At 44.0% G+C, this 27,576-nt stretch overlaps 2 protein-coding genes across 2 annotated transcripts in view; both read left to right on the top strand.

The window, feature by feature from the left end:
• On the top strand, positions 1-27,228 carry NDOR1 (NADPH dependent diflavin oxidoreductase 1). The gene is made up of 15 exons (XM_060757270.2): positions 1-97; positions 1,506-1,640; positions 1,889-1,966; positions 5,404-5,501; positions 6,833-6,931; positions 7,037-7,138; positions 7,321-7,521; positions 9,672-9,793; positions 10,475-10,695; positions 12,509-12,616; positions 15,684-15,798; positions 17,916-18,062; positions 20,761-20,879; positions 26,074-26,168; positions 27,033-27,228. The coding sequence occupies exons 1-15, from the start codon at positions 86-88 to the stop codon at positions 27,175-27,177; spliced, it is 1,797 nt and encodes a 598-aa protein (XP_060613253.2). The 5' UTR covers positions 1-85; the 3' UTR covers positions 27,178-27,228.
• Positions 27,182-27,576, top strand: part of CYSRT1 (cysteine rich tail 1) — a 42,030-nt gene continuing 41,635 nt past the window's right edge. Inside the window, exon 1 of the mRNA XM_060757274.2 lies at positions 27,182-27,198. The gene's annotated coding sequence lies outside the window, so the exon portion shown is untranslated. The remainder of the gene's footprint in view (positions 27,199-27,576) is intronic.

The raw sequence follows: 27,576 nt of genomic DNA on the forward strand, positions 1-27,576 counted from the left end.
GCGCGCGGGGGTGACGTCGGGACGTCCCGAGCGAGGGAGGCGCCGACACTTCTGGGCGCGAGGCAGTGACGTTTGCGGCACCGCGATGCCGGCTCAGGTGAGGCGCTGCTGCTGCTGCGCGCTTCTGAGGGGGAAAAGTAGGAGCCTTCAAGTGGAGTGAATCCGCTTTGAATCCGGTTTCTGCCTACTGCAGAATTCTGGGGTTGGTAGTTTAGGGTGTAGGAGCCTTTTCACATCCTCACTAAACTACAAAACCCCAGCATCCTGCAGAATTGAAAGTGGATGGAGGTAGTTCTGCCTTGGGCCCTTCCACACAGCCCTATATCCCAGGATAGCAAGGCAGAAAATCCCACCATATCTGCTTTGAACTGGGTTATCTGAGTCCACAGTCAGGTAATGTGGGATTTCCTGCCTTGATATTCTGGGATATAGGGCTGTGTGGAAGGGCCTCCGGTTGTCGTGGGGCCAGGGCTCACTCTCCACTCTCATCTTATCTATCTATGTGTATATAGTCTGTTGGCTCCCTCTTTCCCTCTCAGTTGTCGTGGGGCCAGGTCTCACCCTCCACTCTCCTCTATTTATGTGTATATAGTACGTTGGCTCCCTCCTTTCCTCTCAGTTGTCGTGGGGCCAGGGCTCACCTTCCTCTCTCATCTAATGTATCTATCTATCTATGTGTATATAGGCCATTGGCTCCCTCCTTCCCTCTCAGTTGTTGTGGGGCCAGGGCTCACCTTCCACTCTCATCTCATCTATCTATCTATGTGCATATAGTCCGTTGGCTCCCTCCATGAAAATGAACAAAATCTGGCTACCAGTATTAAAAAAACTCTAAAATTAAAACAGCACAACAGAGAGGAAACAAACAAGGACATCTAATCACCTCTCAACAAAAGTTTGCTCCAGGCACTGTCAGGCCATTATATGCTAATCAAGGTAGTCAGTTGAAACATTCACACCTAGCTCCAGGAGACAAGAGTCCTTTGTCCTACCCCGGTCATTTCACAGATATATAAACCTTTTTTCCTAGTCCCAACAGAAACCTCTGTTGGATGCTTGCCATAGATGCAGGCGAAACGTCAGGAGAGAATGCCTTTAGAACATGGCCATATAGCCCGAAAAAACCTACAACAACCCATTATGATGTTCTGGTTGCATCTTTGTTGTTGTTGTTGTTGTTTATTAGTTCAATCACTTTAACCTTTTTGTGACCTCATGGACCATCCCACGCCACAGCTCTCTGTAGGCCATCACCACCCCCAGCTTCTTCAGAGTAAAGCCAATCACTTCAAGTAAACGTCTTCTGATTTCCTGGCTGCAGTCTGCGTCTGCAATCATCTCTTTGTCTAGAAATACAAAATCTGTCACTGCTTCCACGTTTTTGATAGAACACAATAACTATGTTCTTAATTTGAGAAAGAGCTGCATGATAAACCAGTGGCCAAGAGAGAAGCCTTGGCTTTCTGCTTTCACTAAATGGGGTGTCTCTGCTTCTCTTCTTCCAGATGGAGGATCGGAAGATGTTGGTCCTCTTTGGCAGCCAGACAGGGACGGCTCAAGATGCGGCTGAAAGGGTCGGCCGGGAGGCCAAGCGGCATCACTTCCGGTGCAAAGTGGAGGCCCTGGACGACTACTGTGTGGTGAGCAGCCCGGCTGCCCTTCCAGCTTCCCCCCTTCAAGATGGGTGTCTTTAACAGGCCAAATAATCCCAGAGGAATACCCCAAATCGAATATCATGCACAGCTTTTTGGGATAAATACCTTCGCCAAAATGGGGGTGCATAGTAGATTTGATGGCAAATTAGACTAAAATCAATATTGTAATTGTTTGAGAAAAGTAAAAAGTATGGGACAGCAATTGCTTGATAAATTATTGATCTTTTCTCCAGGCTTCCCTCATCCATGAACCGTTGGTGGTGTTTGTCTGTGCAACAACGGGACAAGGAGACCCTCCTGATAACATGAAGGTCAGATTATTATTATTATTATTACTACACTATACAAACAATTTTAAAAAAATCTGTTCCTGGTTTGAAAGTGTTATTTCCTGTACTTAATTTGAAAGTAGTTGTTCTACTCCAGAAACTTTGTTTTGGAGGCTGCCACAAACTAGGTTGAATTGGTTGAGATTCTGTGAGATATGCTTTCAAAAACTATAGCAAAATGTGCTGCAGGATATCCCAAAGAAACAAAGTTTTTGCAGTTTAAACAACATTTTTCATGTTTTTATGATAGTATCAATTAGGAAATGTTATTTATAACTCAGGAACAAAAATGTGTTATGTAGTGCTATTATTAGTATCATAGAATCAAACCCCTCCTGACAGATGGCCATCCAGCCCCTGTTTAAAAGCCTCCAGGGACTGAGCCTTCACCGGATTCAGAGGCAATGAGTTCCACTGTTGAACAGCCTTACAACCAGGAAGTCCTTCCTTATATTCATTATTATTATTATTAGCTGTCCCCTGCCATGTGTTGCTGTGACCCAGTCTGTGTATATGTGTTTTGTGTATGTATACATGTGTGTATGTGTATATATGTGATTTTGTGCATGCGTTGTAATGTAATTTTGGGGGGGGGGGGTTGGCTTTTTAAGTCCCTTCTGCTGTGTTTTTCAGTGTTTTTTATGAGTGATGGTCACTTGTGTCCAAATTTGGTGTCAATTCACCCAGTATTTTTTGAGTTATGTTAATCCCACAAATGAACAATACATTTTTATTTATATAGATTGTTATTAATATGCCACTTTTTCTTTCTAATATCTCACTTTTTCTTAAAGCGGCTCACAATAAATCCAACACAGTACAATAAACCAATATAATACAGATATCCTCCCATTAAGAATATTTGGACCCTAACAGGAGAAAAACCAGCCAGTACTATATATGAGTTTATGGTAGGAAAGAGGAGAGAAAAGACACAGGTAAATATCATTTTTTAAAAAAAATATTTACTCTTGAAAGGAATACATCTCAGATAAAAAAAAGAGTAGATAGACAGAAGAAAAGTTACCTAACTTGGGTACAAGAGTTACTAATGCTGACACTTGTGTTTTGGTGTCATAATAATAATAATAAGCTCAATGGAAGCAATACCACCAAGGCCATAAACATCTGGGCCATACTTGTCATAAGATATACTGCTGGCATCATAAACTGAACACAGGCGGAACTGGACAGAAAAACAAGAAAACTCATGACCATTCATTATTCACTGCATCCTCGCAGTGATGTTAACTGGCTATATCTGCCCAGAAGGTCTGGTGGCAGAGGACCCGTGCAAGGAAAATAAGCAGCCAAAGAAGAGAAACACACCCTGGCAGAATATGTCAAGGAAAGCCAAGAACCTGCTTTAATTGAAGTCAATAATCAGAAACTTCTCAAAGCACAGCAGACAAAGAACCAGTACAAGAAAACTGCACTCCAAACCAGAACTGACAGTTGGCACAACAAAGCATTGCATGGGAAGTTCCTTGAGAAGATTGAAGGAAAAGTTGACAAGGAGAAAATCTGGTTATGGCTCATGAATGGAACCCAGAAGAAGGAGACAGAAAAAGGCCTGATTCTTGCTGTCCAGGAGCAAGCCATCAGAACCAATGCAATTAAGGCCAGGATTGAAAAATCAGCTGATGACCCAAAATGCAGACTGTGCAAGGAAGCTGATGAAACCATGGATCATCTCCTCAGCTGCTGCAAGAAAATCGCACAGACAGACTACAAACAAAGACACAACTCTGTGGCCCAAATGATTCATTGGAACTTATGTCACAAATACCACCTACCAGTAGTAAAGAACTGGTGGGATCATAAACTTGCAAAGGTCGTGGAAAATGAACATGCAAAAGTACTGTGGGACTTTCGAATCCAGACTGACAAAGTTTTGGAACACAATACACCAGATATCACGATTGTAGAAAAGAAAAAAGTTTGGATTATTGATGTCGCCATACCAGATGACAATTGCATTGAGGAAAAACAACAGGAAAAACTCAGCCGTTATCAGCACCTTAAAACCAGTACAGGTGGTCCCAGTGGTGATCAGCACACTGGGTGCCGTGCCAAAAGATCTCAGCTGGCATTTGGAAACAATAAACATTGACAAAATCATGATCTGTCAACTGCAAAAGGCCACCTTACTTGGATTTGCGCGCATCATTCGAAAATACATCACACAGTCCTAAACGCTTGCGAAGTGTTCAACTTGTGATTTTATGATACAAAATCCAGCATATAGATCTTGTTTGCTGTGCCATGCTGTGTTTTGTGTCAGAATGATAAACAATAATAATAATAATAATAATTGCTATTGGTATTAGCCTTTGTGAGGCAGAGAGAAGCCTCATGATGTTCCCTTCTCAAACAAAAGGGTTATATATATATATATATATATATATATATATATATATATATAGTGTATTGTCGCAGGCTTTCATGGCCGGAATCACTGGGTTGTTGTAGGTTTTTCCGGGCTATATGGCCATGTTCTAGAGGCATTTTCTCCTGATGTTTCGCCTGCATCTATGGCAAGCATCCTCAGAGGTAGTGAGGTCTGTTGGAAGTAGGAAAATGGGTTTATATATCTGTGGAATGACCAGGGTGGGACAAAGGACTTTTGTCTGCTGGAGCTAGGTGTGAATGTTTCAGCTGACCATCTTGATTAGCATTTAATGGCTTGGAAGTGCCTGGGGGGAATCTTTTGTTGAGAGTGATTTGATATATATATATATATATATATATATATATATATAGTTTATTTATTTATTTATGACATTTATATGCCACCCTTCTCACCCTGAAGGGGGCTCAGAGCGGCTTACAAGCAATATGTAAATACAATACATTATGTTATTACCATAGCACAATATTAGTATTATATATTACTATATTGTACTATACCATTGTACTGTAATATTATTAGTAATTTTACGTGTAATATGAAATATATAATTATAATATCATATTATTATTAGTATTATATTGTATCACATTATACTATTATCAATAAAGGAATTTGAGAACTTTTGGAAGAAGGAGAAAGTGACACCTGTATGCAGGCAGGAAGCCAAACATCTTGAGTTACATAGACCTAAGGAAACTAGAAAACAAGACAGGCCTTCACTACACGGTTCCCTCTGTCCCTGGTTTCTCTCTATATTGAAGTGTTGATGCTTCTTCTCTTCCAGCACTCCCAGGGAGGGGCCTTCTGATACCCTGGGGAAGCCGTTCCTTAGAGAACACATGTTGTGTACATGCAAAGCTGGTTGTGCTTGTTCCTCATTGCCCTGGAAGAAGTGAGACAGAGAGAACAAAACTGTAGCTTGTTCCCGCAGGGGAACAATCCGCAGCAGGTTTCCTGAGCATCAGCCCCAGTCTCACAGCCTGCTTTTTGCTTGATTTTGGTCTAGAATTTCTGGCGGTTCATCTTCCGGAAGAACCTGCCTCCTGGTTCCCTTTGTCAGATGGATTACGCAGTTTTGGGGCTTGGAGATTCCTCATATCCCAAGTAAGTGGTGCTTCCTGCCTTCTCCATGATGCAATGACAGCCCTCCTTTGTCTCCTATCCAGGGGTGTTTTGGACCTATAGAGAGGTCTGTAATTGGAAACAGGATTATGGGAACACCGTCCTCATATCAAAATATAATCTTGGACCAGACCTTGAGAAAGATACTTTTCAGGACTGTAGCTCCCAGGATAATAATTAAGGAATGAAATCCAAAGCAAGCCTTTTTTCAAAGTCTCTAAAATTATTATTATTAAAATCATTATTACAGTTATTATTATTATTTGAAACACAACAAGATGAGTTCACAGCAGACAAGATCACTCCGCTGGCTGTTGTATTGGCTCACACGTTGGACACTTCCCAAGTGTCTAGGACTTACTATTATTATTACTGTTATTATTATTATTGTTATTATTATTATTATTATTATTATTATTGGAGCCCCTGGTGGCGCAGTGGGTGAAACCAATGAGCTGCTGAACTTGCTAACTGAAAGGTGGCAGGTTCGAATCTGGGGAGCAGCATGAGCTTCCACTGTCAGCCCCAGCTTCTGCCAACCTCGCAGTTCGAAAACATGCAACTGTGAGTAGATCAATTGGGACCACTCGGGCGGGAAGGTAAGGGCGCTCCATGCAGTCATGCTCACCACATGACCTTGGAGGTGTCTATGTACAATGCTGGCTCTTTGGCTTAGAAATGGAGATGAGCACCAACTCCCAGAGTAGGACACGACTGGACTTAATGTCAGGAGAAAACCTTTACCTTTACCTACCTTATTATTATTATTGTTATTATTATTATATTACATTATAATATTATAAATATTATATGTGTATACAATATATAATATAATATAGTATTATATTATTAGTAATTATGGGAACACTTTCCTCATATCAAAATATGGTCTTGGACCAGACCTTGGGAAAGATACTTTTTAGGACTGCAGCTTCCAGGATAATAATTAAGGAATGAAATTCTGGGGGTTGTAATCCAAAGCGAGCCTTTTTCTAAGTCTGTACAATTATTATTATAATAATAATTATTACAGTTATTATTATTATTATTATTAGGGAGGTTGCAGGTGGGATTCTGGGGAGGATTGGGAGTTTTATTATTTTATCGTTGAGGTTGTGGGTGGCTTCTGGGAGGGGCTAGGAATTTTAAATGTAATTTTAATTGTATTTATTCTATCATAATTGTATTTTAACCTGTATCCATGACACAAATATTTAAAATTGTTTTTAGTGTTTGTATTTGCTGTGTTTTTAAATTCATACTGGGTTATAATTGTGTAATTGCTAGCTTTCCCCCTCTCTCTCCATGCTCAGGTTCAACTTCGTGGCCAAGAAGCTGCACAAGCGGCTGGTGCAACTGGGGGGCCATCCCTTGACCCCCATTGCCCTAGGAGACGACCGCCATGACCTCGGGTGAGAGGAGAGTGATGGGCCCCCTCCCTCTGAGGATTCTTCTTAGGGCCCCGTCTTTATTTTTCACGCATCCAAAATGGCTCCCTTTCCTGCTGTTGTTTGTAGCCCGGATGCAGTGATTGACCCCTGGCTGCTGGACTTGTGGGGCAAGGTCCTGGCGCTGCACCCCTTACCTCCCGGTCTCCAAATAATCAGCCCAGAAACCATGTAAGTGGAAAGGAAAGCAAGAGTTGGGGACAGGAATATAATTAATTGCTGTATTTATTTATTTTTTTCAAAATGGAAACTCACCCTCAAATAGGTTTAAGTTGATGCATCTCTCCTGCCCTTGAAAAGATATCAGATAGTTATTGGTTCCACATAAGCGGGTTTTACGGTCTTTCCTGCAGTTTGCCACCCAAATTCACCTTCCAGTTTCTGGACGAAGATGGCAGCACCCCTCGCGAGGAGGAGCAGCAACCCCTTCGGGACCACCCTTCAGAGCTGTGCCCTTTTGCTGCCCGGATGGTGTCCAATCGGCGCGTGACGTCTGAATCGCATTTCCAAGATGTCCGCCTCATTGAGTTCGACATCGCCGGCTCTGGAATTGAGTGAGTTTCCTTGGCAGCTGGATCTCTTGTTGTGCTTTGGCAACAACAAGAAGGCAAAGAAACATGGCAAGTTGCATCCAAACGTCTACGCGTGAGAATCCTAGAGTGGGAAGGGACCCCAAGGGACATCTAGTGCAATGCCTTTGTGTCAAGCCCTCCTGACAGATGGCCCTCCAGCCATAGATATGATAGATATGCTTGAGAGAGAAAATAGATGGATAGATAGGATTGAGCTGGACATAAGTATGTGATATATAGACAATCCTAGAATTGGAAGAGACCCCTAGGGCCATCAAATCCAACCCCTTTCTGCCAGGAAGGGCACTGTCCAAGCCCTCCAGGCAGATGACCCTCCAGCCATAGATATGATAGATATGCTTGAGAGAGAGAGAACAAATAAATCTGTATAAATAAAATGTAATGTTCGTTTGTGGGATTAAGATAAATCAAAAACTACTGGATGAATTGACTACAAATTGGGACACAATACACCTATCAGGCCAACACATGACCATCACTCATAAAAAATGCTGAAAAACACAACAGAAGGGACTTAAAAATCCAAAAGAATAAAAAAAATACATTACAATGCTTGCGCAAAACCACATATATACACATACAAATATATACATACACACACATATATATATACACACACAAAACACAAATACACAGACTGGGCCACAACAATGCGTGGCAGGGGAGGGCTAGTAGATAAATAGATAGGATTGAAATATATAGATAGAGGGGGGGGGGGGGGGGGAAATCCTAGAATAGGAAGAGGCCCTAAGGGTCATCCAGTCCAACTCCTTTCTGCCAGGAAGGACACCATACAAGCCCTTCAGACAGATGACCCTCCAGCCATAGATATGATAGATATGTTTGAGAGGGAGAACAAATAAATAGATAGATAGTATTGAGATGCATATATATATATATATATATATATATATATATATATAGACAATCCTAGAATTGGAAGAGACCCCAAGGGCCATCCAATCCAACCCCTTTCTGTCAGGAAGGGCACTGTCCAAGCCCTCCAGACAGATGACCCTCCAGCCATAGATATGATAGATATGCTTGAGAGAGAGAGAACAAATAAATATATAGAAAAATAGATAGGATTGAGATGCATATATATATGTGTGTGTGTGTGTGTGTGTGTGTGTGTGTAGAGAGAGAGTCCTAGAATAGGAAGAGACCCCAAGGGCCATCCAGTCCAACTCCTTTCTGCCAGGAAGGACACAATTCAAGCCCTCCAGACAGATGACCCTCCAGGCATAGATATTAGAGATATGCTCGAGAGAGAGAGAACAAATAAATATATAGAAAAATAGATAGGATTGAGATGCATATATATATGTGTGTGTGTGTGTGTGTGTGTGTGTGTAGAGAGAGAGTCCTAGAATAGGAAGAGACCCCAAGGGCCATCCAGTCCAACTCCTTTCTGCCAGGAAGGACACAATTCAAGCCCTCCAGACAGATGACCCTCCAGGCATAGATATTAGAGATATGCTCGAGAGAGAGAGAACAAATAGATAGATAGATGGATAGATAGATAAATAGGATTGAGATGCACATACATATATAATACTGTATATAGAGAATCCTAGAATTGGCCATCCAGTTCAACCCCTTTCTGCCAGGAAGGACACAATTCAAGCCCTCCAGACAGATGACCCTCCAGGCATAGATATTAGTGATATGCTCGAGAGAGAGAGAGAACAAATAGATAGATAGATGGATAGATAGATAAATAGGATTGAGATGCACATAAATATATAATATATAGAGAATCCTAGAATTGGAAGAGGCCCCAAGGGCCATCCAGTCCAACCCCTTTCTGCCAAGATGGTGGTCCAAGCCCTTCTAACAGATGGCTATCCAGCCTGTCAAAGAAACCTAGAATTCTAGAGTTCAAAGGAACCCCAAAGACCATCTAGCCAGACTCCTTCCTGCCATTAGGCAGGAAAAGCACAACCAAAGCAGCCCCAACAGATGGCCATCCAGCCTGTGCTTAAAATCCTCCAAAGAGTCCTCATGGCATCCTCTAAGCTTGTAACTCCTATCAAAAAAGAGACAAGGTGAGTCAGGCATGACTTTGTTTTTGAGGAAGCCCTGCTGAATAACCCCTCCTCCTCTGGCAGGTACGCTGCGGGCGACGTGGCCATGATCCAGCCCCGCAATCCTCCCGAGGAGGTGCAGCTCTTCTGCCGCCTCCTGCGTTTGGATCCGGAGAGGCGCTTCGTCCTGAGGTCGACTGAACCAGGTAACGGGGGAGCCTGGATGAGGGGTTTTTAAAATCATTTCATGTACATGCGGCCCATTCACTGTCATTATGTTTGGTTTACTGCTTTCTTCTTTTTTTTTACATATTCTATGTATAATGTTTATATGCTTATATGTTTTATACTTTAATGCTATGTTGTTTATTTTATTGTAATTTGTATCTTATTTTATTGTAATTTGTTGTTTGGGCTTGGCCTCATGTAAGCTGCCCCGAGTCCGTTGGGGGAGATGGTGGCAGGGTATAAATAAAGATTATTATTATTATTATTATTATTATTATTATTATTATTGTTATTATTATTATTATTCTGAGACATTGCCGGCCAGAAAATCTAGGGTGAAATTGTGCCTTCACTTGGGTTTACCCACATTTTCACGTTTTCAAACTGCTAGAGTGGCAGGAGCTGGGGCTAACAGTGGGAGCTTATCACTCAAATCTGCTCCCAGGATTTGAACCGCCGACCTTTCGGTTAGCAAGTTCAGCATTTCAGCGGTTTAATCCGCTGCACCACCAGGGGGGCCCTTTCCAGGACTTACAAACAAACAAAAAAGCATGCTGTTGTTTTTGAAAGCGCCTTGCCCCCTGTGACCTGCTCTGCCCTTTCAACGCACTTGGAAGGAAGGTCCCCTGACTCCATCCCCGTTGTACCTTTCTCCCCAGATGCTTCGCTCCCGGCCCAGCTGCCCCAGCCCTGCTCCGTCCATCACCTGGTGACCCATTACCTGGACATCACCTGTGTCCCCCGGCGCTCCTTCTTCGAGCTCCTCTCCCATTTCTCCACGGACGACTTAGAGCGAGAGAAGCTGCAGGAATTCAGCTCTGCTCAGGGCCAGGAGGACCTCTACGCTTACTGCAACCGCCCACGTAGGACCACCTTGGAGGTGAGGATTTGATAAAATTATTTTTGTTGCTATTTTATAACTCTGATTTTCCTACTGTTATGAATCATAATGTAAATATCTGACATGCAGGTTGTTTTTTCATTCACTGGACCAAATTTGGCACAAATACCCAATATGCCCAGATTTCAATACTTGTGGGATTGGGGAGAGGGGTTAATTTTTTCCCTATTTGAGAGCCATGCGTGACTTAGGGCATTTTATCCTAGCACTTAAGACCTGGCTTTTTACTAGAGCATTTGACACATGTTAATTTTAATATTTGTATGTATGTGTTTTATCCTGTATAATTTCTGCAATGTAAATCGCCTGGAGCATCTTGGATGGAGGGCGATTAATAAGTAATTAAAGATGATGATGATGATGATGATGATGATTTGAGAGTTGTAGTTGCTGGGATTTATAGTTCACCTACAACAACAACAACACTTTATTTGTACTCCGCTCCATCTCCCCCTAGGGCAGTGGTTCTCAACCTTCCTAATGCCGCGACCCCTTCGTACAGGTCCTCATGTTGTGGTGACCCCCAACCATAACATTATTTTCGTTGCTACTACACAACTGTAATTTTGCTGCTGTTATGAATGGTAATCTAAATATCTGATATGCAGGATGTATTTTCAGTCACTGGACCAAATTTGGCACAAATACCCAATACCCCCAAATTTGAATACTGGTGAGGTTGGGGGTGATTGATTTGGTCATTTGGTAATGCTGGAGTTGCTGGGATTTATAGTTCACCTAAAATCAAAGAGCCTTCTGAACTCTACGGATGATGGAACTGAATCAAACTGGGCACACAGAATTCCCATGACCAAGAGAAATACTGGGAAGGTCTGGTGGACATTGACCTTGAGTTTTTTGGAGTTGTAGTTCACCTACATCCAGAGAACACTGTGGACTCAAGCAATGATGGATCTGGATCAAACCTTGCACAAATACTCAATATGCCCAAATGTGAACACTGGTAGAGTTTGGAGAAAATAGGCCTTGCCACTTGGGAGTTGTAATTGTTGGGATTTATAGTTCACCCACAATAAAATAGCATTCTGAACCCCACCAATGATAGAATTGGACCAAACTTTCCACACAGAACCCCCATGACCAACAGAAAATACTATGTTTTCTGATGGTCTTTGGCGACCCCTCTGACACCCCCCTCGTGACCCCCATGAGGGTCCCGACCCCCAGGTCGAGAAACACTGCCCTTGGGGACTTGGTGTCGCTTACATGAGGCCACGCTCATTGATATAATACAAACATTATAACACAAAAACATAGTAGAACCAAGCAAATACATAAAATGCAAAATCAATATAATATACGACACAACAATATAAAATTATTGGATTTTTAAAAAATTGGCTTCCCAACAGAGGGCCATCCAGTCATAGATAGATAGTTGCATTTTAACTAAGTTTTAATGTGTGATTTAATAAATAAATATATAAATATTATTCTAAATATTTTAAGTGACAACATTTTGGTGCTGGTTATTGACTGTAATTATACAGACACAGAGACAACAGAGCAATAGCCCACCTTTTCCTAAACCGTGTATGCTCTATACATGGAAATACGGACCCCATGAACATATTAATTTTACCTTAGTCAAAGAAGTCTCTTTTGTTCTCCTTCCTTGGTTTTACCTCTGAATTTGCTCCATTGATCTGGTTTTGTATTTATTCATCATCTTTCTGATTAATGCTATGAATGAGGCTTTCTTGGAAATCGTGGGGGGAAGAAAGGGCTGTGTGTGCGCCTCACTTTCTTTCATTTCCCCCCCCCCCCAAAGGTCCTCAGCGACTTCCCCCACACGACGTGTGCCATCCCCTGCGACTATCTCTTTGACCTCATTCCACGGATCAGGCCCCGCGCCTTCTCCATCGCGTCCTCAATGCTGGTAAGTAAACAGGGATGGTGCGCCATGCAGTCATGCTGGCCACATGACCTTGGAGGTGTCTGCAGACAACGCCGGCTCTTCGGCTTAGAAATGGAGAAGAGCACTAGAGTCCCCGTTTAGGTAAAGGGGAAAACCTTTGCCTAAACGGGGATGGGGTCTTAAGTCGGGGACCCCTTTAAAAAGGCTTGTTGTGTGCTTCCGCATCTGTCCTGCAGGTGGCTCCCTCTCATTGATCCTCAGGAATCATCACGGTCCATAGAGCTGCAGTTGGATTCCTAGAGTACAACTGCCTCTATGCTTAGGGAGCTGAATTCCAAAGGTGGCAGGCATGTAGCCGGGGGGGGGGGGGGGGGGGGGGGGGGGGGCTGAGGGGCTTCAGCCCCCCCCCCCGAAATTGTCATGGTGATTCGCGAAAAGGCCTTACTGGTGCATTATTTAAACTGTTATGTTAATTCATATCATGATCTGATCACCATACTGAATATATCCCATATGCATGGGGGTATTGGGGTAATGATACAAAAGGTTTGCTAGGGTAGACTCTCTTTCACTCAGACTCAGCACCCCCCGGAAGCTCAGGCCCCCCCCCCCCCGAAACCCGCCCTGAAAAAACTTTAGCGCCCCCCCCCCCCCCCCCGAAACGAAATCCTGGCTACGGGCCTGGGGGGTGGGATGCCTCACAGGGGCCATAGGCCTCAAGGTGACCCTAGGATCATAACTGTGCTGGAAGACCTACAGATGCCTAGAGAGGACATTTTTGTAGGTTGTGGTGAGTTTTCCCGGGCTGTCTGGCCATGTCCCAGAAGCAATCTCTCCTGACGTTTCGCCCACATCTATGGCAGGCATCCTCAGAGGTTGTGAGGTCTGTTGGAAACTGGGCAAGTGAGGTTTATATCTCTGTGGAACAATGTTAGGCAGGTGAGGGCGGGAGGAAAAACTCTTGTCTGCCTGAGGCAAGTGTGACTGTTGCAATTGGACAGCTATATTATATTATTTTACTCTATTATTTTTATTACATTTATTATTTTTATTACATTTATATTACTTTACTCTATTATTTGTATTACATTTATTATTTTACTGTTATTATTACATTTATTATTTTATTCTATAAGTTTTACATTTATTTTTATTATTATTACATTATATTATTTTTACTCAATTATTTTCTTAAATTTATTGTTTTACTGTTATTATATTTATATTATTTTACTCTATTATTATTTTATTACATTTATTATTTTACTGTTATTATTACATTTATTATTTTACTCTATAATTTTTACATGTATTATTATTATGGAGCCCCCGGTGGCGCAGTGGGTTAAAGCACTGAGCTGCTGAGCTTGTTGATCGAAAGGTCGCAGGTTTGATTCCGGGGGAGCGGCGTGAGCTACCGCTGTCAGCCCTAGCTTCTGGCAACATAGCAGTTCGAAAACATGCAAAAGTGAGTAGATCAATAGGTACCCGCTCCGGCGGGAAGGTAACGGCGCTCCATGCAGTCATGCCGGCCACATGACCTTGGAGGTGTCTACGGACAACGCTGGCTCTTCGGCTTAGAAATGGAGATGAGCACCACACCCCAGAGTCAGACATGACTGGATTAATGTCAGGGGACTACCTTTACCTTATTATTATTATATTTATATTATTTTACTCAATTATTATTTTCTTTCATTTAATATTTTACTGTTATTATATTTATATTATTTTACTCTATTATTTTTATTACATTTATTATTTTACTCTATTATTTTATTGCAGTTATTATTATTATTATTACATTTATATTATTTTACTCTACTATTATTTTACTGTTATTATTAATTTAATGTTATTATTACGTTTATTATTTTACTCTATTATTTTTATTACATTTATAATTATTATTACATTTATATTATTTTACTCAATTATTATTTTCTTACATTTATTATTTTACTGTTGTTATTACATTTATGGCCTTGCAGCTTCAAAGCCTGGCTGCTTCTTGCCTGGAGGATTCCTTTGTTGGGAGGTGATTAGCTGGCCCTGATTGTTTTCTGTCTGGAATTCCCCTGTTTCCTGAGTGTTGTTCTTTATTTGCTGTCCTGATTCTAGAGTTTTTAAGCTGGCCAATTGCAACATTCACACTTGCCTCAGGCAGATAAGAGTTTCTCCCACCCTGGACATTATTCCATGGATATATAAACCCAACTTGCCTAGTTTCCAACAGACTTCACAACCTCTGAGGATGCCTACCATAGTTGCAGGCGATATGTCAGGAGGGAATGCTTCTGGAACATGGCCACACAGCCCAGAAAACTCACAGCAACCAAGTGATTCCAGCCATGAAACTTTCGACATCGCACTTTTGTCAGCTTTTGTATCCCATCCAGTGTTATTCTATGAGCAACTTCCACCAGAAATCCCTCTGGGAGACCAGGATTCGAATCCCTTCTCACTCCTCAAGACCAACTGGCTGGCCTTGGGCCACTCTCTCAGCCTCAGAATAAACAAAACTATTGTGGCAAACCTTTTCTGAATTCAGGATAGGGTTGCCATGAATTGTAGGCCCCTGGTGGCCAGTGGGTTAAAGCGCTGAGCTGCTGAACTTGCTGACTGAAAGGTTGCAGGTTCGATTTCGGGGAGTGGGGTGAGCTCCCGCTGGTTAGTCCCAGCTTCTGCCAACCTAGCAGTTCAAAAACATGCAAATGTTAGTAGATCAATAGGTACTGCTCCAGCAGGAAAGTAACAGCACTCCATGCTGTCATGCTGGCCACATGACCTTGGAGGTGTCTACGGACAGTGCCAGCTCTTCGCTGAGAATTGGAGATGAGCACCAACACCCAGAGTCGGACATTGACTGGACTTAATATCAGGGGGAAACCTTTACCTTTACCTACCAACAGTGGCAAAATGCTGCCCTTTCATTGGACTTGTTTTCATTTGTATACGTGTATGAGACTCGGGTTTGGGAAAGGCAATGAGGATTGTATCTCCCAGAATCCCCTGGTCATTTCCTCAAGTTCTTGAGTTGTTCCAAAGAGGGTCTCCATTCTACATGCTGTTCCTGCCCTCCCTGCAGGTCCATCCTAACCGCCTGGAGATCCTCCTGGCCGTGGTCCAGTACAAGACCTTCCTCAGCCGGCCCCGGCGCGGCCTCTGCTCCACCTGGCTGGCCTCCCTTGACCCCAAGAATGGTAAAGTAGTAGTAGTAATAATAATAATAATAATAATAATAATATATTTATACCCCGCCACCATCTCCCCAACAGGGACTCGGGGTGGCTAACATGAAGCCAAGCCCAACAATTACAACAAGTCAAAATAAAATACATACAGCAAATAATAACATCAAATATAAACAAAGCAAATTAATACAAAATAAAATATAGGAAATGAAATAAAATAATAAAAATATGCACAGAGGAGAGAGGGGAGGGGCATCATGCTGGAGAGGTTTGGGGGGATTGATTTTGTCATTTGCTGGGATTTATAGTTCACCTACAATCAAAGAACATTCTGAACACCATCGACGATGGAATTGAACCAATCTTGGCACGCAGAACTCCCATGACCAACAGAAAATACTGGAAGGGTTTGGTGGGATTGACCTTGAGTTTTGGAGTTGTAGTTCACCTACATCCAGAGAGCACTGTGGGCTCAAACAATGATGACTCTGGACCAAACTTGGCACAAATACTCAATATGCCCAAATGTGAACACTGGTGGAGTTTGAGGAATATAGAGATTGTTATTTGGGAGTTGTGGTTGCTGGGATTTATAATTCACCTACAACCAAAAAGCATTCTGAACTCCACTAACAATAGAATTGGGCCAAACTTCCACACAGAACCCCCACGACCTACAGAAAATACTGTGTTTGGTGGGCATTGACCTTGAGTTTGAGAGTTGTAGTTCACCTACATCCAGAGAACACAGTGGACTCAAACAATGATGGATTTGGACCAAACTTGGTGTGAATACTAAATATGGCCAAATGTGAACACTGGTGGAGTTTGGGGGAAATAGACCTTGATATTTGGGAGTTGTGGTTGCTGGGATTTATAGTTCACCTACAATCAAAGAGCACTCTGAACTCCACCAGCGACAGAATTAGGCCAAACTTGGCACACAGAATTCCCATGACCAACAGAAAATACTGGAAGGGTTTGGTGGGCATTGGCCTTGAATTTGGGAGTTGTAGTTCACCTACATCCAGAGAACACTGTGGACTCAAACAATGATGGATTTGGACCAAACTTGGTGTGAATACTAAATATGGCCAAATGTGAATACTGGTGGAGTTTGTGGGAAATATGTCTTGATATTTGGGAGTTGTGGTTGCTAGGATTTATAGTTCACCTACAATCAAAGAGCACTCTGAACTCCACCAATGGTAGAATTGGGCCAAACTTCCCACACAGAACCCCCATGCCTTGAAAGCACTTGCTGGCACACGCCTCCCTCCAGCCCCGCACGCTCTTCCTCACCTACACTTGCACACCATGCTGCCATGCGCCGAGCACGCTTGCTCTCCCCTCCCTGCTTGGGGTCTCAGAAACAGCCCTCCCCTTGACTGAGAGGTCGGCCAATCATAGCAGTGGAGAGCTTTTGGTGGGAGGATTCACCGTCTGTTTCCCAAAAGAAAGAGAAAGACAGGTGGAGAAAAAATTGGCAGAAATTTATTTATTTATTTCAAACCCTGCCCTTCTCAACCCCTCGGGGGGAGGGGACTCAGGGCATAATTTGATGTCATTACATATAAATAATACATACCGTAATCCATATAAAAACACAGCAAATCGATTTCAAAATTAGTTTTAAAATTAAAAGTGCATTGACAAAAAGTCCAATAATATTTTTAATATTTAACAAAAATAATATATGTTTTCTGATGGTTTTTGGCGACCTCTCTGAAACCCCCTCGTGACCACCCCCACCCCCCCCCACCCCCGGGGGTCCCAACCCCCCAGGTTGAGAAACACTGGACTAGATTCAGGTCTTGCTGGGTGTTTTGCAGTCCTCCCTTCAGTGTCTTCCCAATGACAATACTGCTAAAAGATCTCCATATAGACAGAGAACAAGGGGGAAAGAGTGAATGGGAGCAAAAGGGCACTTTGTTGGCTGCTGAGGAATGTTTGCAACGTCAAAGGCAGCAGAAACACATCCAGAGAGAGGGGGAGAGGTGTGAAGAGGAGCCCAAAATAACCCTCCGGGGGACAGGAATGTGAAAAATGTGTCCGGAGATGGAGAAAGGAAGGGCAAAAATGGCCAGACTTTGTGGCTGGGAAGTGACTTGATCCCCTTCTTTCAGGGTCCGTCCGGGTTCCTCTCTGGGTGAAGAAAGGAGGGATGAAGTTCCCCAAAGACCCCGAGACCCCTGTGATCCTGATTGGGCCTGGCACCGGAGTGGCGCCTTTCCGAGCTGCTGTCCAGGAGAGAGTGGCCCAAGGCAAACAAGGTGACGCCCTCCACAGGGTCTGCAGAGTGGCCTTCACGCAGCCTGGGAGGTCACTAAGCCACCCTCAAGGGCACTGCATTGCCTGCCTAGTCCCTTCCACCAAGGGGAGGTCTTGGTTAGATCATACCGCTTCCTGCCTGCTTTCTCCCTTCTCCAATCCTTCCTTACAATATCTCATTTTGGCTCTCTTTGTGGCGTTCTTTCTTTCCTCTATTTCTCACACCATTCTTTCCTTCTTCCTTTGCTTTCCCTAGAATCATAGAATCATAGAGTTGGAAGACACCTTGTGGGCCATCCAGTCCAACCCCATTCTGCCAAGAAGCAGGACAATCGCATCCAAAAGTCACAATTCTGCCATAAAGGCAGACACAATTAAATCCCTCCCGACAGATGGCCATCTAGCTTGTGCTTAAAGGAGAAGAAGGGATGTTCAATATGTTGTCGAAGGCCGGAATCACTGTACGTTTTTTGCGCTGCCTGGCCATGTTCCAGAAGCATTCTCTCCCAACCAAGGATTTCCCCAGGCAGCAAGCAGCCAGGCTTTGAAGCTGCAACGCCATTCAGTGTTAATCAGAGTGGCAAATGGCAACATTCACACTTGCCTCAAGCAGACAAGAGTTCTTTCCCACACTCTGGACATCATTCCACAGATTATTATTATTATTATTATTATTAATAATAATAATAATCTTTATTTATACCCCACCACCATTTCCCCAGCTTACATGAGGCCAAGCCCCACTTGCCTAGTTTTCCAACAGACCTCACAACCTCTGAGGATGCCTGCCATAGATGTGGATGAAATGTCAGGAGAGAATGCTTCTGGAACAAGACCAGACAGCCCGGAAAACTCACAGCAACCCAATGATAAAAGAATCCTAGGGCTGGAAGGGATCTCAAAGGTAACCCAGTCCAAGCCATTCCACCAGACAGAAAGGCATAATCCAGAAATGGCTATCCAGCCTCATCATCATCATCAAATCCAAAATGAGAAAGGACCCCCAAAAGCCACCGAGTCCATTCCCATTCTGTCCCTCATTTTCCTCCTTCCCTCTTTTTTCTTTTGTTTCACCCCCTTCTTTTTCTCTCTTCTTCATTCCTTTTTTATCTTTCTAACCCTTCCTTTTCCATTGTTTCTATTATTTCTGTCCCTTCTTTTCTCTTTCTTCCCTCCCTCCCTTCATGCTTTCTTTCATTCATTTCCTTTCATTCCCTCCTCTCATACTTTTCCTTTTTTTCCTTTCTCTTGCTTCCTTCCCCCTTCCTTTTCCTTTTCTTTCATTCCCTTTTTCTCTCTCTTCTTTCTTCGTTCCCTTTTATTTTTCTACCTCTTCCTTCACCATTGTTTCTTCTATTTCTGTCCCTTCTTTTTCTCTTTCTTCCCTCCTTTTATCCTTCCTTTCATTCTTTCCCTTTCATTCTCTCCCCTCATACTTTTCCCTCCCTCCCATCTCCTTTCCCTTGCTTTTCTTCCTTTCCTCCCTTCTCCTCAAATACGTGTCACCTTGATGCAACTAAACGCTTCACTCTTTTTCTTTCTCGTTGTTTTGTGAATGAATGGTTTTACTTTACTGTATATTGGTTGTAATATTCATATAATGTATGCTTTATGTAATTGATTATGTTGTTTTTTATGTTTTGATTTTATTTGCTTCTGTGTTGTTGGTCTCGGCCTCATGTAAGCTGCCCCTAGTCCCCGTATTATTATTATTATTATTATTATTACCTAGTGACATCACAGAGGGCCACTTCACCTAACAGCAGCCACAGCCAATCCTCTTTTTTGCCTTTTCCTCTGCTCTGGGCCCAAGCAGTTCCCTTGTCTGTGGAACTCCCTCCCTAGTGGGACTGGATCGGCGTCTTCCGTCTTGTCATTTTGTAAACAAGGGAAAACTTGGCATTGGAAGCAAGCATTTGGCCCAGCATAATTATCTGTGCAATTGATTGGATTGATGACTATGATTATCTGATTCTCTGGCTTTGGATCTATGCACAATGGTTGTCTAATGTTTACTATTATTATCTGTATTAATATGCAGTTTCTTTCTGAAAAGAAAGGGTTTGGCAGCCCTAAGAGCAGCACAAACACAAAACAGTCTATGTAGAATGTCAAAATATAATGTCAAAAGAGCATATAGTATGCTAATTAACAAAATCCCGAGTATATAGCTCAATTCAGTGGCCCAAAACAAAATCAAAAGGAGCAACCGCTCTCAAATGTAACAGTTCCAGGTCTAAACAAGGGTACCACTGTATATAGGCTTCAGGGATACATACAATGAGGTAAATCATTGAGAGCGGTTGCTCCTTTTAATTTTGTTTTGGGCCACTGAATTGAGCTATATACTCGGGATTTTGTTAATTAGCATACTATATGCTCTTTTGACATTATATTTTGACATTCTACATAGACTGTTTTGTGTTTGTGCTGATACCCTACAAGTACTCTGGGATATTGTATAGCCCTAAGAGCAGCCCACTTCCTGCCCCCAAAACTATGTCTCCCTGGGTGATGTTCCCACTCCTGCTCTATGAGGACCTAAGCTTTCTTCTCCCTGGTGGGCAAAACAGGTTCACAGTGTGGCACACTGGCATTGCAGTACACTTTGAGGCCTCCCCTGATCCGCATGTGTCCCCAAATTGTGGGCCTCTTGTCAGAATGGCCCTTGAGTGCATCCCATTGTTTCCTCTCTCTTAGGAAACTGTCTGTTCTTCGGCTGCCGCCAGAGAAGCAAGGATTTCTTCTGCCGGGAGGAATGGGAGGCACTGGTGGAGCGGGGCTCCCTGGTGCTCTTTGTGGCCTTCTCTCGGGATCAGGTAGGTTCCGGGTGCGAGGGATGTGCGTGACTCCAGAGTTTTTAGCCCATCGGAGGGGTCTCCTGGGGCCCCATGCCCTCCTCCTCATGCCCTTCTCCCCTAGTCTGTGGGAGAAGAACCTCACTGAGATAATAATAATAATAATAATAATAATAATAATAATAATAATCTTTATTTATTTCCCGCCTCCATCTCCCCAAGGGACTCGGTGCGGCTTACATGAGGCCAAGCCCAACAACACATCAATAAACAAGAAAGCAATAAACAAAAATAACAACAATACAGTTAAATAAATCATATAAACATTAACATGTAAGGATTTAAAAATCTATGGCCAGGCCAGATGTAATAATTAAAAATAAATAAACACTGGGCATGAACAAGGTAGGCTATATCTAATAGGAGGGTTTTAAAGAAGTGAGGGGAGCGCAATCCAAGCAGATAATTAAAGTGTATTTGAGGACATTTTGCTGGGAATTATTTCCTTATTCCGGGAAGGCGCACTGGAAGACCTATGATTTCAGGCTCCTCCTAAAGACCTCCAATGTTGGGGCATGCCTGATATCCCTGGGAAGTGAGTAGTAGGCCTCAGTATGAGAAGACCTCAGTATGAGAAAGATGTCAAGTCTGAGAGAGTCCTCAGTGTGAGAAGGTCTCAGTGTGAGAAGGTCTCAGTGTGAGAAGGTCTCAGTGAAGGCCTCAGAAAGGCATAAACAAGAGATGGCTATCCAGCCTCGGCATCATCATCATCATCATCAAATCCAGAATGAGAAGGGACCCCCCCCAAAAGCCATCGAGTTCATCCCCATTCTGTCATAAAGGCAGGCACAATCGAATCCTTCCCGACACATGGTCATCCAGCCTAGAATCATAGAATCCTAGAGTTGGAAGAGACCTAGTGGGCCATCCAGTCCAACCCCATTCTGCAAAGAAGCAGGAAAATTGCATTCAAAGCACCCCCAACAGATGGGTATCCAGCCTCTGTCTCAAAGCCTCCAAAGAACGAGCCTCCACCACACTCCAAAGCAGAGAGTTTCACTGCTGAACAGCTCTCACAGTCAGGAAGTTCTTCCTAATGTTCAGGTGGAATCTCCTTTCTTATAGTTTGAAGCCATTGTTCCGTGTCCTAGTCTCCAGGGCAGCAGAAAACAAGCTTGCTGCCTCCTCCCTATGATTTCCCCTGACATATTTATACATGGCTATCATGTCTCCTCTCCGCCTTCTCTTCTTCAGGCTAAACATGCCCAGCTCTTTAAGCCTCTCCTCATAGGGCTTGTTCTCCAGGCCTTTGATCATTTTAGTCACCCTCCTCTGGACTCATTCCAGCTTGTCAACATCTCCCTTCAATTGTGGTACCCAGAATTGGACACAATATTCCAGATGTGGTCTAACCAAAGCAGAATAGAGGAGTAGGACACGAGGTGTCCATGAGTCTGAGAAAGGAGTGCTGGGGAGAGATATTCTCCTTCCTCTGGGCACGCCTTCAAACTTGACAAAGCAGAAGCCGTTGAACATGCTTCCAGATATAATAATAATAATAATAATAATAATAATAATAATAATAATTATTATTATTATTATTATTATTATTATTATTCTTTCTTGGAGCAGCATTGCCAGGTTGCCGCTCGCCACTCCTTTCTAGCTATGGCTGGCACAGCTGGGTCCCTTTATTTGCTTGTGCAAAACCATGCACAATCTGCCTGACCTTGGCCCCAGCCTGCGTTTGGCCTGACTCTCCGCCTTGCAGTCCTTTCCTTAGCTCCACATTCAAAGCATCAAGGTCCAGTTCCTAAAAGATCTCATTAACATATTAGATGTGGGGAGTGCCGCGACGTGTCAAGGAGTCCTGAAAAAAAGGTGAGGGGGTCTGTATTAGCATCATAGACTCATACAGTTAGGAGAGTCTTTTATGCGAGTGGGCTTATTAACAAAAGACCCTCCTCATAAATGCACAGCAGAGTAACTTAGCAGCAGCAGTGTGACCCAGCACCAGTAGCCCATAGGAGGCTTTTCTTTATAGCAAAATAATATGGTTGCCCTATTACAAAAACAAGGTTTCTATAACACAAATAAAGTTCTTTTTACTTCCTTTTTTTGCTTCCACACTGGGCTGCTTTCTCATGCAGATAAAACAGTTTTGCTCTCACAGAGCCCTTTCTCACACTGGTTACACAGTAGCTTTTTACACACAGCAGCCTTCACACTTGAGCTTCCTTTCACACTGAGATATTCTCATACTGAGGACTACAAACACGGAGGCCTACCTCACACTGAGGCCTTTCTCACACTGAGGACTCATCACACTGACAACACTGAGCTGAACTAACACTGAGGCCTTCTCACACTGAGGGCTCTCTCAGACTTGACACCTTTCGCACACTGAGGCCTTTCTCTCACTGAGGCCTCTTCACACTGAGGCCTATCTCACACTGATACCTTTCTCACACTGAGGTGAACTAACACTGAGGCCTTCTCACACTGAGGGCTCTCTCAGACTTGACACTTTTCTCACACTGAAGCCTTCTCATACTGAGGCCTACTAATGCCCTTCTCCCACAAAAATCTCTCAGACTAAGGGCTACCTCAGACTTACAGCTGCTAAGCTACAGGTACAGCTACTTATATTGAACTGCAGATTTTGCTGAATCGTTGCATCCATGTAACCCTTTCAGTGCTTGACACGCATTTTTGTAATTAAAAATACCTAGTTAATTTTTAATATTTCCGATAAGAGACCCCAAGAGCCATCCCCTCCGGGCAGCCTCTGTTTAAAAGTCTCCACCACACTCTGAGGCAGAGAGTTCCCCTGTTGAACAGCTCTTCTTGCAGTCAGGATATTCTTCCTATTGTTTTGGTGGAATCTCCTTTCCTGACATTTGAATGCATGGCTCCAGTAAGCCCTAGTCTCCTGGCTTCTTTGTCATTGGCCCTTTCCCCAACTCCACTGCCTATGCTTCTCCCGAAAAGGGAGATTCAAAGCAAGCCTTCACACTAGAGTTTCCTCTCACACTGAGGCTTACTAACTAGTCACACTGAGGCCTAGCTCACACTGAGGCCTTTCTCCCACTTTTTTTTGTCGTATCAGGAGCGACGAGAAACTGCAAGTCGCTTCTGGTGTGAGAGAATTGGCCGTCTGCAAGGACGTTGTCCAGGGGACACCCGGATGATTTGATGTTTTTATCCTTGTGGGAGGCTTCTCTCATGACCCAGCATGAGGAACTGGAGCTGATAGAGGGAGCTCATCCGCCTCTCCCCGGATTCAAACCTGCAGCCTGTCGGTCTTCAGTCCTGCTGGCACAGGGGTTTAACCCACTGCGCCACCGGGGGGCCTCTCCCACTGAGGCCTCCTCATACTGAGGGCTCTCTCACACTGACATCTTTCTCACATACAGCCTCTGTTTAAAAGCCTCCACCACACTCTGAGGTGGAGAGTCCCCCTGTTGAACAGCTCTTCTTGCACTCAGGATATTCTTCCTAATGTTTTGGTGGAATCTCCTTTCCTGTCATTTGAATGCATGGCTCCAATGAGCCCTAGTCTCCTGGCTTCTTTGTCATTGGCCCTTTCCCCGACTCCACTGCCTGAAAGAGGACATTCAAAGCAAGGACAAGCCCTGAATGGCTGCAGAATCTCCCTGCAGGAAACCCAGAAAGCGCTCATTTTCATGCTAGGTTTCTACCTGCAGGGATCCCAATAGCATCTCTCAAAGGGTATGTGTATGTTTATCCCCTCTTGACTCCTGTTTGGTCAGCTAGCATCAAAGCCGGTGTGTTTAGCCTCAAAAGGAGGGACAGGAAGCCGCTCCTGCAACATCCAGATAATGGCAGGCGGGGCCCTGTCTTGCACCGGCATCCACTTGCAGTGGGACGACGTGTGCCGGAGCCATGTATGTGCTCTCCAAAGGAAGGCCTTGGGGGTTCCTCCCTTTGCTTCCCCGTTGAATCAGGAGCAGCTTGGCCTGTTTGTGCCACACCTGACAGCGGGATCTTGGCCTGGCCTCTCCCGCGGAAGTCAAAGGGGAAGCCGAGCCTTATCTGATGTCCCAATCGCTCCCTCCTTGTCCCAAGAAATGGGAATTCTGAGGTGGGGGGGGGGGGGCTTACTCTTATGGATCAGACTTCAAAGGGCTGCTGAATCCACAAACGGAGAATCCATGGAGACAGAGAGAGGACCAAGTCTCATTTTTGTAACATCACTTCCATCTACTTTGAGTCCCCAGATGTTATTCAACGACAACTCCCATCCTTTGTGATTATCCACCATTAGGATTGGGGATAATGGGAATTGCAACCTAGCTATAATTTATAATATTATAATATAATGCAATATAATACTACTAATGATAATAATCTATATAAATAAATATGTAATGTTCGTTTGTGGGATTGACAGAACTCCAAAACCACTGGACGAATTGACACCAAATTTGGACACAAGACACCTAACAACCCAATGTATGTCCTTCACTAAAAAAAATGATTTTGTCATTTGGGAGTTGTAGTTGCTGGGATTTATAGTTCACCTGCAATCAAAGAACATTTTGAGCCCCACCAACGATAGAATTGGGCCAAACCTCCCACACAGAACCCCCATGTGGGCCACAGATGGAATTGAACCAAACTTGGCACACAGTTCTCCCATGACCAACAGAAAATACTGGAAGGGTTTGGTGGGCAGTGTCTTTTGGTTTTGGAGTTGGAATTCACCTACGTCCAGAGATCACTGTGGATTCAAACAATGATGGATCTGGACCAAACTCTACAAGAATACTCAATATGCCCAAATGTGAACACTGGTGGAGTTTGGGGAAAATAGAATGTTAACACTTGGGAGTTGTAGTTGGTAGGATTTATAGTTCACCTACAATCACAGAGCATTCTGAACCCCACCAACGATAGAATTGGGCCAAACCTCCCACACAGAACCCCCATGTGGGCCACAGATACGCGTGGCAGGGGACTATTACATGTAATATTACTAATAATACTACAATATAATGGGATAGTACAATTTAGTAATATATAATACTGATATTGTGCTATGCTAATAACGTATTGTATGTATCTTGCAACCCTCTCTGAGTCCCCTTCGCAGTGAGAAGGGCGGCATATAAATGTCATAAATAAATAAACAAATGAACTATCTTTTGGAGTGCCCTCCCATGACCCTTTCGGTGGTCTTCCTTCCTTCCAGGAGGAGAAGGTCTACGTCCAGCACCGCCTCCGGGAAAACAAGGCCCTCGTGTGGGACCTGGTGAAGCATCAAGGCGGCCATGTTTACCTGGCTGGGTGAGTGGCAAGAAGCAGTCAAAGAAGCCAAAGGCCGCGTTCTGCCTGGTTCACCTTGGATGGCCAGGCCCGAGACTCCCAACATCCCCCAAGATTCCCAATGGCATCACGCTGGCCATATCTAGCGGAGGAGGAAACCTCCCTGTAGATCAGACATGGGCCAACTTGGGCCCTCCAGGTGTTTTGGACTACAACTCCTACCATTCCTAACAACCTCAGGCCCCTTCCTTCAGCAGAAAAAGAAAGGGAAAAGGAAAAGGGGGTGGGATTGGATGGCCCCTTATGGTCTCTTCCTATATATAGGAAGAGACCATAAGGGGCCATCCAATCCCACCCCCTTCTGCCAGGCAGGAAGGCACCATCCAAGCCCTCCTGACAGAGGCCATCCAGCCTTTCCTTAATGTAGCTCCTTGAGTGGCTAGGTGCCAGGCTGGCTTCCTTTTGCCCTGTTCCCTTGCAAGAGTGTTACAGCTGAACCGAGTCCCCCAACTTGGCTAGGGACTCGGTTCCTGTGGGCCTCCCTCCTTGAGCTTCCTGCGGTGCATTCATCAGCTTTAGGGATGCCAAGGCTGGTTCAGGTGATAGCCATGGGCCGTCTGGGTCACGGGTGGCCTGTCCCGATCCGTCAGGATCTCGGGAGGAAACCTCCACCTGTTTTCCTGCGTGAGCCAGTTTTCTGGGGCAAACGGGTTCTTCAACGTTCCTGGAGGCTCTGTCAGCCCTTGGGGAAGAAGCCAGTCTGAGAGAACGGGAGCCATGCTTCGTGGCTGGGCAGGGTCTGACCTGGACTTCCCTCTTCCAACCAGGCTGACTCTCAAGTGTTTTGCAGCCACACCCATTCACAGTCCTCACTTCCCTTTCCAGGAATGCCAAGCAGATGCCAGAGGGTGTGACCGAAGCCTTGGTGTCCATCTTCCAGTCTGAAGGAGGCCTCTCTGCTTTGGAAGCTGAGGAGTACTTCCGGAGCATGGAACGCGAGGGCCGCTTCCAGGCCGAGACCTGGTCTTGAATGGATGCTGCGGAGACTGAGGTCAGGACCAATAAATCTAGACTGGTGCCATTGGTCTTGCTACTGGATTTTTGGTTTTGTGGTGTGGAGAGCACCTTCCCTTACTTTCTCAAATCAAGGTGGAGTGGGCGGCAGGTAGGGATGTGGCCAATGAAGCCACATCTTGTTGGGTGAGTGGACTTAATAACAAAAGACCCTCCTCATAAATGCATAACAGAGTAACTTATTTGCAGCAGTGTGACCCAGCATCAGTAGCCCAAAAGTGATAAAAAAACAAAAACACACAGACCAGGGTGATCACTTCCTTAGGAGGCTTTTCTTTATGGCAAAATAATATGCTTGCACTACTAAAAAAAACAAGGACTCCATGACACAAGCAAAGTACTTTATTCTTCCTTC

Source organism: Anolis sagrei, chromosome 11 (genome assembly GCF_037176765.1).
Source record: "Anolis sagrei isolate rAnoSag1 chromosome 11, rAnoSag1.mat, whole genome shotgun sequence".
Classification (NCBI taxonomy): domain Eukaryota; kingdom Metazoa; phylum Chordata; class Lepidosauria; order Squamata; family Dactyloidae; genus Anolis; species Anolis sagrei.

What these genes read in the sequence shown, in the direction of transcription:
- NDOR1 (XM_060757270.2), top strand. An exon ending in GACGACCGCCATGACCTCGG is followed by an intron (nt 6,932 to 7,036) that starts GTGAGAGGAGAG and finishes TGTTGTTTGTAG; the next exon opens with CCCGGATGCAGTGATTGACC. An exon ending in ATCGCCGGCTCTGGAATTGA is followed by an intron (nt 7,522 to 9,671) that starts GTGAGTTTCCTT and finishes CTCCTCTGGCAG; the next exon opens with GTACGCTGCGGGCGACGTGG.